At 54.2% G+C, this 10,141-nt stretch overlaps 2 protein-coding genes across 2 annotated transcripts in view; both read left to right on the top strand.

Annotated features, from left to right (window-relative positions):
- Positions 1 to 6: 6 nt before the first annotated feature.
- Positions 7 to 4,115, top strand: LOC103912186 (chromosome unknown open reading frame, human C19orf45; the record flags this gene model as incomplete). The annotated part of the gene is made up of 8 exons (XM_009318415.1): positions 7 to 184; positions 732 to 835; positions 1,021 to 1,115; positions 1,207 to 1,322; positions 1,664 to 1,782; positions 1,982 to 2,183; positions 3,146 to 3,231; positions 3,772 to 4,115. Coding segments are annotated over 8 exons (1,089 nt in total), but the record flags the coding sequence as incomplete, so codon positions are not given.
- A 1,536-nt stretch (positions 4,116 to 5,651) lies between these two features.
- The window catches only part of ARRDC2 (arrestin domain containing 2), a 9,847-nt gene continuing 5,357 nt past the window's right edge, over positions 5,652 to 10,141 (top strand). The window contains exon 1 of the mRNA XM_009335298.1: positions 5,652 to 5,910. Within this exon, the coding sequence (XP_009333573.1) occupies positions 5,652 to 5,910 (259 nt within the window). The remainder of the gene's footprint in view (positions 5,911 to 10,141) is intronic.

Here is a 10,141-nt window from a genome sequence, read left to right as displayed (position 1 = left end):
AGGGATGGCTTCCCCTGTCCCCACACCCCCCCTCAGAGACCCCCCCTGCCCACAGCCGAGAAACGGAAGGATAATATTCCTTGCGGAGACAGAGAGAAAATAAGGCTCCCTCCGTCCGTCTACACCTTCTCGTACCCAGCGCGTGAGATCCAGCCCACTGCCAGGCCGAGGCACTCGCAGAGGGGTGAGCTGTTTCACAGACCCGCCTGTCCCCAACAGACCTTCCCCCCAGTCCTCGGTGCTGCGCAGGCTTCCTGGGCGCCGGGGGGTTCGGTGGCTTGGCTCGGGAGTCGTGCTGCGAGCAACCATAGCTGTTGGAACTATTTGGATGTTTTGCTTTCCCTTTTTATAGCGGAGTAAATCAATCTGATGCTCGTAAAACAGGTTCAGAGCACTAACCAGAGCCACCCGCCAGCCAAGCTTTTGCTGCGCAGCCTTTCCAGCTGTCTTCTACGCTTGCTGTATCCCCAGGCGCCGCGGTTTTCCCACCAGAGCTGCATCGCTTCTGATGCACCGCATCCATGTTCTGCAGTGTTGCGGCTGCCCTTACTGCAATCTGGTGTCAATTGCTTTGCCGTTTCGTTATACGAAATAGATTCAGTAGTAGTAAAATGCTAAAAGAGCAGCTGCCTCGAGATTGCAGCTTCAATATCACTAATATTGCCTTACAAGGGTAAATAGAGCATTTTTAGAAATAACACCATTCATTTCCCCCTCTGGCTGTTTGGCAGGATGCGTTCCCGCTATTAAAGGGGATGGACAGTCCTATTACAACACTTCTTACCAAGCACAGTTTAAGGGTGAATGGAGTCCACCTGCAAAGCCAAGTGAAAAGGTAACAGCAGGCTTTTGGGGAGGACCAAGACACAGTTAAAGGGCAGCACGTTCCCATGTTGAGTTCTGTCCTGAAAGGGGTGGGATCTGTGCAAGCGAAAACCAGATGGATGGAAAGACAGGGAGGGGAAACAAAGGGATTGTGCTTTACGTGGCTGTTCTGTAGCTCTCTTGGCTTCCCTTCAGCACGTGTCTCCTATTAAATTTGGGGATCCCAGAAGCAGTGGATCTATGAGCGAGAAGAAACATGCCTACAGTGCCCCAGACAAGAGGACACGCAGGTATCAGCAGGAGAACCTGATGGGCATCCCCAGGAACTGCTCGTTCTGATGAACATTGCTAGTTAAGCAGCTCATATCTGCTATCGTGCAGAGTCTATGACAAGGAACGTGCTGCCTCCCAGATCCACCGCACCAACCTGCAGCTGGGGGATGGTTGCACCAGGTTCTCCACCTCGACGTCAGAGCTCTTCCCAGTACACAGTCTAGGTAGGGTAAGTCTGTGACGAGGGGCAACGTGTACAGACCACTACTGGGGTTTATAACAAGCTGAACAGTAGGTTTTATCACTTGGGTTTAATGGTATAGTTATAGATAAAGATTTAATGCATTCATATGTATATCATTTTATATTTTTAATTTTTTATAGTTTTTATGTACTCAGCATCAGTGTCGTCACTGTGAGGCTCAGTTTCATCCTCACTCACTTCCCTGGCAGGTTAAGTAGCTCTATTCATTCCTGTGCTTTATTGCATGAGGAGAAGCTACTGGAGCTGTAAATTGTTCAGAGACTGGAGTGCTCCGACATCCTTCACTCTTGCTTTTGCCAGAGCCTGTAACTACTGCCCGTCCAAACAAATATGCCTCATCCATCCCCAGAGGCGACGAAGACCCTGAGAGAAATCAAGCGTTGGCAAGAACTACTACTACACAGCTCTTCTACCCAGAGGTCTGTTCCCAGCTTTGCTGTGCGGGTGTTTCTCTGGTGGAGACCCTCTCTTTTTTTATGTACACTACTCTGGCACCTAAAGCCGATGCTGTTGTCCCTTCTCCCCTCCCCACTCTGGGCCGTGCAGGGTGTAATGTGCGACGGGGCGCCTTTCCCAGCTACAGCCTGTTTCTGTTAAAGCCGCTCTTGTGTTCTCCAGACTGACAGGTGGAACCTCGCACCGAAGCCTGGCTTGCTACTGCAGAAGCATCGAAGCAACGTCTGCTTGGGAGATGAGCGTTCAGGCTCCCGTTTCTTCAGCACGACGCAGCAGGCAGACTATCAGCCACCCCGCCAGAGCCAGAGGGTGACAGCAGACAGCAAGAGCCACCGTGAAAGCCACATCCCCTTCAACTACCACAGTAAGGCCACATTGCTCAGGCTGTCGTGGTGCCAGATGAAGCCTGCTGAGGTTCTCCTAGCTCTGTGCCAGGGACAGCGATGCCAGGTGCTCTGGGAAAGGAGGCAGCCCAGACATCGTGGGTTGGAGATGGCAGGAAGGCACTGGTGCAGCATCACGTCTTTAGTAAAATGAGACTGTTACCCCAAAACCGGGCAGGACAGCTGTGCTCAGCCCCATGCCTGCTGCTGCTGGTTCTCACAGCGACTGCTAGTCTCAGGCACTTTCACCTCCCCAAATGACATCTCACTTATCAGCCACCTTGATGCCTGTGCCAGCCATAGGCATTCACTGCCATCATACAGCAGTTTAGCATATTCAGGTGACACAAATGATTTCTGGGACATGAACCAGTGGCTTGATCTTTCTCCCTTGCTACATTTGTTTTTAGAAGTTGCTTTGCATTTGTATTTGGGAGGATGGAGAGGATTTCAGTCAAAAGCTGTGCTTTGATCCCCTCAGGAAGGGATGTGGTTAGAGCTGGTCATGGAAGGCATTAACAAAATCCTCCTCTGACGTTGCCTCCTGTTTCTGATGGCCAGTACTCGGCAGCTAAGAGAGAGGTCCCTTCATGCCATGTATCTGTTTTTAAGCCATTTGTTTTCCTAAATGTGGAACAGATCACAGTTGAATTGATCTTTTCCTTGGCCCCAAACTTCTGGAGCAGCTCCATAACTAGCATATGGAGTGATATTCCTGTAACTTCCATGTGAATTTCTTCATTTACCTCCTCACCCTGAGAACTGTTTTCGGTCTGGGCAAAGGTTTTCAGCAAAGCTCTGACGGCAAAGCCTGTCTTTTCCTCTCGTTAATGGAAATGCACACAGACTTGTGACTGCAGGTCAAACTGCAAAGCTTTTCTGATATTACCTCCTAATTTACTGGCTTGAATTCACTTTTTATTTCAATTCCATCTGTCAGCAGATGAAAGTTCTGTCACAACCATGCAGGCCATGCTGGTCCCACACAGACAGCAGAAACAACGACTCTCCAATGACATGCTACAGCAGGTACAGCCTTAATAGGCTTGGATTTACCACAGAGCGGCTTGGGGAAGCGGGATTATACCAAGCAAAGCTGTAGCCTCCCCATTAACATCATGGGGAGCCACTTGGGCCACTTGAGATGGGTCAGCCATGCAGCAAATCCTGTCTGCCTTCAGTCTCAAGTAAATGCTCTGTGGGGAGCAGAGTCGTAGCTGAGAACAATCTTTGAAGGGAGGGGAAGGACAGGCAGCCAAGTCCCCAAGCCAAGGAACGTTGGAGGGAGGGGGAAGGTGATTCTGGTCCCCCACAGAGGATCGGAGGAGGAAAATTGGCATGGCTGGAGGTGTCCAGCCAAGGTAAATATCTCTTTGCACCACCAGCAGAGAAGGCTGTGCATCTTCCAGAGAGAGAGGATGCGGGCATGCACAGACCGCAGCTGCCCAGGGGGGTAACCCTTCAGGTAGCAACACAGGGCCCAGATGTAGGGGCTGCCAGATGCCATGTTGCCACCTGCCTCTTCCCCAGCCCCGTCCCCATGTGCTGAAAGCTATTTTCTCTCCTCAGATCAAATGCTCACACCTGGGGCTACCCTGGAGGGCACAGGACCTCTTCAGGACTGAGCAGAAAGATGAGTTCACGCCCAAGTCCAGAGGCCCAGCAGAAATCCAAAAGGCAAACTCCCAAGTGAGCTGCGTCCCCCTGGGGACCCTGAAAGGATACTGTCCCCAGAGGAAGGTCCTCTTCGCACCGTGATGTTCTCCCTTCTTCAGTAACCGCCCAGAACTTGCTGCACTGCGGACTGCATACAAGTCATGCTACCTGTTAGCCATCCTGGTGCCCTGCTCTTGGCCCGGAACATTTATTTCTCAGATGCAATGAGGACACAAGAAGGTGTTGTGGCAGCAAGAATAAACACTGGGAGATTAGCCCAAAGATGTGGGTGACATATCTCTCTGGATTGCAAGACCCACTGAGTGCCTTTAGGCAGGAGCTGGGCCAGGAGGAAGCGGGTGAGGTAGGGGGAAGCTCAGAGGAAGGGCAAGAGATCAGAAGCACAGTGAGAGGCACTGTCAGGACTGTGTGTGGGCTGGAATATTCCCTTATTTTGTGTTTGGATTTTGGTGTCAAGGCCTGAAACCAAAGGTCAGTGAACAGTAGGGCAGAGAGGTAGCCCTCCCCAGCTTATGATGAGTGGGCTGTTTTCCTAGAGGTGAGCCGTGTATTTTTATTGTGTTGATAACTCACGTGGGTTGCCTGAATGCTGAGCTTGCACTAACTCTGGGTATTTTAAAGAGGGATCGGTGTGGGCAGGGCAGCCCCCTCCCTTGGGAGGCCGAGTGAGCAGGGTCGGCTGCTGCCTTCTCGCAGCTGCCACTTCACAAGCTCTTCTCAGCCTTCTGATGCAGATGGGCTTGATTCACATGTGCTGTGAGCCAGCACCAAAGCATTTGAGCACGGGTTACTAAACCATTTCCAACTGCTGCAGTTCGTGTGTGAGCGGTGGCTGGGCCCACGATCCCCCTGTGCTTTCCTCTTGGGATCTGACTCTACATCCCTCGGGAAAGGGACAGTCTTTGCTCCACACGTACTTCAAAGAAGCCGCATACTCAAGACTTGCAAATGCACACAGGCACCTCACATCGGTATCTTATGCCGGTACGTTGCAAACACCTTGATTCAAACACCTAGATTGCATCATTTGGTGTAGTAACAGGGATGTGCACCTGCTACCAGTCTGCCCCATTACTGTTATGTGACCCTGAGGTGACATTGCCTGTGCTACCGCAGAAACGGCCACGGTTCACTGGGCTGAACATCACCCTTTTGGTGGAACCAGCTGGATGGGGAGCTGTTGCTGGGAGGACCCTGTGGTTATTCACTTTCTTTTTCACATGGATTTTGATGCAACGTCAGAAACAGAAAGTAAAACTGCTTTCTAAACTCCTCTCCCACTCCTTCCAGCAATGCCCCAGGAGTGCCTGAAGCAGGAAGGCTGAACAGCCTTTCTTTGATCCCCCCAGCTACATGAAATCTGCCACCACGGTTGGTGGTGCGTGACACCCTTCCCTGCCGACGGAGCCACCAGCACGTCCCAGTTGCACGTCGACAGTGTCTGTGACTCAGAGATAAGATGAAGTCACGTTATTTCTCGATCGGTTTAAAAACACGTCACTCGTCTCCACGGCCCCGTCCTCGGCACGGCATCAGCCTCACGCACATGAGGCCAACGCTAAAGCATCACTGCAAAACAGGGTCTCAGTCCAACCCTGAGGAAAATTAGGCCTGCAGGGTTGGGCCAGTTAGGGGCAGGGATAAATTGGGGGAGTCCGGTGTAGCCTTTGCTCCTTCCTCCCTTCCCTGGCTGCACAGCTGCCTGTGCCGCTCGCCTCAGCCCAGGCGGGGACCAGCCTCCTGCAGCTGCAGAATAAGCAGGGCCAGCAGCGATGCAGCCCCTGGGGTGTGTGCAGAGCTTGGCGGTGGAGCTGGAGGGCGGGCGAGCGTGGGGCGCCTACGGCAGCGGGGAGCTGCTGCACGGCCGGGTGCAGCTGGAGCTACGCGGCGCGCTGCGGCTACGGGCGCTGGAGGTGTACGCTTGCGGGCACGCCACTGTGCACTGGCTGGGCAGCGTGGGGCTCAACACCGTCTACTGTGACTACACAGCCAACCAGACCTTCCTGTACCGCCGCTGCCAGCTCATTCCCGGTAAGGCTGGGGCATGGGGGTGGTTCTCTGCTCCAGGGCGTTGGGTTGGGACCCCCTTGGGCTGCAGGGATCTCCCCCGGGAGGACCTCTGCCCTGGTGGGTGCTTACCAACCCAAGCGGGGTTAGTAAGGTGTCCCTCTTGGACACCTTCTTCTCACCTTTGCCGAGGGTTTCTCTGCTGCCGGTTTCTAGGAGTCTGCCTGCAAACTCGGGGCCGGTGAGCACGAAAAGGGTTGTGGCTTTTGCTCTGTTTGCACAGGGAAGTGCAAATAGAAGTGTCTGTTCACAAGTGTGGAAAGAGCACTTAGTAGTTCCGTAAATATTTGTTTTCAGTTTCCTGATGCTGGGACCACATGCCCAGCTGGCACGTTGCTTAGATCTTGCTGCATGAGGACAAGCCACTTGAATTCTTTGTGTGGTTGGGATGAAATGATCCAGAGCTGAGGGATATGGGACACCTCAGCTGTCCATCCACTCATTAACTCTGTCTTTTCTTAGGAAAGTGCATGGCTTTTATCCTTCCCCCCAGCGATAGTGTTACAGTCATGGCTCTGTGGCTTTTTCTCCCCCTTTCCCTGCTTCTGGTGGCCTTGTTCTTGACTGTGACACAGTGCTGTGTGCCGCCCAGCCCTGGCGATGGCTGTAGGACTTCACTCATGCCGAGGGCGTTTAATTGTGTCAGTGGCCAAGTGCAACCCCAAAAGTCGTGCGAGCCTTAGCTGGCAAATGTAGAGGTTGCAAGAGGAAACTGGAGTGATGGAATGAGGACGTGAGCTGTCTTCCTGAAGGTGTTCTTGTCTCTGGACGGCACTGGAGGGTCATACTCTCTATTTCTGGATGATTGTACCTTGCCATCTGCTCCAAACACCTGCATTACTCTGGAGTTTCTGTCTTTTGGCAGCGGCTCTTCCGTGCTGTGCCTATGGATGGCCCCTTTGCAGCTGCAGCTGTGCTAAGTGTCCCGATTACAATTAAGGACATGGGAGAAGCCCTTGCCCTGAGCTCCAGCAGAGAAGGTCCTGAGCACTTGGTCACTGCAGTGTTTCGACGGTGGCCGCGTTAGCTGTAAGGTTACAGGGCGAGTTTTATTCCCCATTATCCCTGCAGTGAATGTAGGGAAGCCACAGGCTGCTGCGAGCATGTTTGGATTTTGCTGTTGGGACTGTGTACGATAGGAGCCCCTGGAGCTATCTGGAGAAGGGCGCTCGGCCAGGGGCTGGAGGGATTGCATGAGCTGCTCGGCCTCGCCAGCACCCTGCACTCCTGTAGCCTGGAGCTGATGGTTTCTGGCCCTCGCCTACCGCACAGGGAGAGTTGAACTGGGCTCCTTGGGGAGCAGAGAGCCCCGCCAAAACTTGTGGGCTGGGATTTTATTGTCTCTGTCCACACACGGATTCCTTTTCTGCTTTGTGAGAGGAACGCGGGGTGTGATCACAGGAGTGTTTTAAGGCTGTGGGCTGCAGGGAAGTGCTGTGCTGCAGCCAAAATCATTTCCTTCGGATCCCGCTGGGTCCTGCTCTGTCCCGCTGTCCCCACCGGCAGCGTGAGGACCTTCCTGATGTCAGCTAGCAAGAGGCTGCTGAAAACGTGCCATCATCCAAAGGTCCCTGTGACTGCTCCCTTCTTGTTGCTTCTTGATGAGATCAACTGTGTCTGCGTGGTGTTTAAAAAATGCAGGTTTTGTCATGGTAACAAGGCAGTGCAGAGGAGGGAGGCTAGGCAGAGATAAGAGCCCTCCCTTCTGCTCTCCCCTGAGCTGTGAGTTTATCTGCAGTTTCCTGGCAGGGTGGTGAGTGCTGGTACCGGGGTGCTGCGCTGTGCTGTGAGACGAGAAAAAGGGTGAAAGAAGGATGTTCAGACTGCGTGGCAGGGCCATTACATGTACATTGTGTAATCATCTGAGATAGGGAGCAGGAAGAGAGGAAAAAATAGGGGTTTAATGGGCAAAGGCAAGGCAAGGAAGGCCCTGGACTCTTCTGCGTGAGGTGATGTGAGAGAGCCCTAGGAAACATAAATGCTTTTTGTGCAGTGATCTTTCCTGTCCGAGGATCCCGCATCACTTCCCAGGGGTGTAGGTCCTGTCCCGGTGAGAGGCAAACATCTAGAAGCCATTTTATTTTCATGGAGACATCCAGGAGAGTTATGGCACGTGGGCTAAGAGCACGTCAGGGCTCCCGTTCCGTTGTGGGGTGGCCCTCGGTCAGCACCTTAATCCTCGTACATACGCAACACTCACAAATCCGGCAGGGACGGAGCTTATTCCTCAAGCCGGGAGCTTGCGCTTGTGCAAGGCTCCGCATTGCCCCGGCTTGTCCCCATATTGGGTCAGGGCAGAGCTGCTGGCTCGCCTTTTTACGTGCTGCATCTGGCTTTCCAGGGACCCTTGTGTGGCTCCAGGGTCAGCGGGGAGAAGCCACCAGGTCCCAGCAGCGGGTCAGGGAAGGAGAAGCACCTTCTGAGCTGGGCTGGGTGTCAGCTCCTGTTGGGACCGGCTTATGCCTAGCCAGACTCTAGGTGGGGCTGAAGAGTTGGAGATCTTTCCTGCACCGACCCTGGCCTGGGTTTTAGTTGGGTTTGGGCACCTAGGAGCATTCTTGAATGGAAAGCCCTCGGCCGTGGTCCCACAGCCCCTGCACCTGGAGATCCCGGGAGAGAGGAGAGACCCTCTCCCGGCGCTCGGGTCCCAAAGAGGTCAGAGAGGGGCTTCCCACCCCGTGTGGAGGCAACGAGAGGTAGCTGTGGACATCTCGTGCAGCTGACGTAGGAGGGAGCTTTGCAGAGATTCTCATCCCGTGGGCGAAGGCTGAGTCACGGGCTGAGGGATGTGTGCCGACAGGCGGGAGGAGGAAGATGCCAAGCGCAGGATGGAGCTGCCTCGGCCCCGCCGAGGCTCCAGCCCCTCTCGAGAGCCCCATCGCCTCTAATGTCACCGTGCATCGCAGCAGGGACACCAGGCACCTTCCCAGAGCTGGCATCACCCGTTAACTCATGCTGTGACATGCCTGCCTTCCTTCTTTCCCCTTCCTGTTGCTGTCGGGCTCCTTTTACAGCGTTTGCTATGATTCATGTTTGCTTGTGGCAGCAAATGGTCGTGCACATAAAATAAAACACAGTCCCCTTCCCTTGGGGAGGGAGACAGACAATTCCAGTTAGCCTTTGGAGACAGCTAAAGCTTTGCAAGGCTTCAGCCCAGCTCATTTTCGGTGGCTGAGATCAACCCAATTCAGCACAGCAGGTCCTGCCCAGCATGGCTGGGAGCAACTCGAAAATCCTCAAAACTTTGGCGGCCAAATGCTGAATAACATTTTTAATGCCTGTTTTGTTTCATCCCCAGCCCATGCCGGGGGTGGAGAGCTCTGGTGCTCTGCAGATGTGACAATCATGATTAAAGTGGAAGTTTCTAAAGCTGCATTAACCCTTTGGGGTTAATAGACCCCTTTCTCCTCCCTTTTACAACGCCTCGGGGCGCTGCTGATGGTGATGTCCGCGCTGAGAATCACCAGTTTTCATGCTTTTACCCTGGCTGAGCACCGGCAGCAGCAGATGCTGCCGACAGAGCGAGTCCCCACGCTGTGCCTGCCCACGCAGGTGGAATTTGTCGCTGGGTTTTGGAGCGGCACCACACAAACTCCAGTAGGAGCCGGTAGAAAACCAGCGCTCACCTGGTTAAAAAGCGCAGGGAAGATGTATTGCTCACTCTGTAATTGCACAAGCTGAACGGGAGCCAGTTCTTGATTTCTTAGAAATAAGTGAAGCGATGTCCCAGACCAGTTTTCCCTTCGTCGCCAGCTGGCCCGGCCACACCGAGCGAGGAGCCCAGATCCAGTCGCAGCCTGTTCCAACCCTTGGGAACGGCTCTTGGGAAAGGAAGGACGTGGATCGGCGTGCGGCACGGCCCTTGGCTCTCGCCTGCGGGAACTGGAACGAAGGGGCTGCTGCTCCGAGCGAGAAATCCTCCCGGCACAGCCGCCGGCTGTGACCCTGGGAACATGGATTCTGGCCGGTGCCGAGTCAAGGACGTAGAGGGGACGGGACCGCAGGATGGGAGCTGGAGGGGGGGGTTTGGGGGGCACTGAGCAACACCGCAGCAGACAGGGCGTTATCCACGGCAGGGCTGGCAGTGCTCAGCCCCGTGAACCGTCCCGCTCCCGGACACGTTCCCGTGAGCTGCCACGGTCCAGACACCCGTCGGGATGTCTCGGTGTGGCCTCGGGGTCGTGGGGCAGCCGGG

This window comes from Pygoscelis adeliae, unplaced genomic scaffold (assembly GCF_000699105.1).
Source record: "Pygoscelis adeliae isolate BGI_AS28 unplaced genomic scaffold, ASM69910v1 Scaffold582, whole genome shotgun sequence".
NCBI classification, from domain to species: Eukaryota; Metazoa; Chordata; class Aves; order Sphenisciformes; family Spheniscidae; genus Pygoscelis; species Pygoscelis adeliae.
This window is presented reverse-complemented; position numbering and strand designations above follow the sequence as displayed.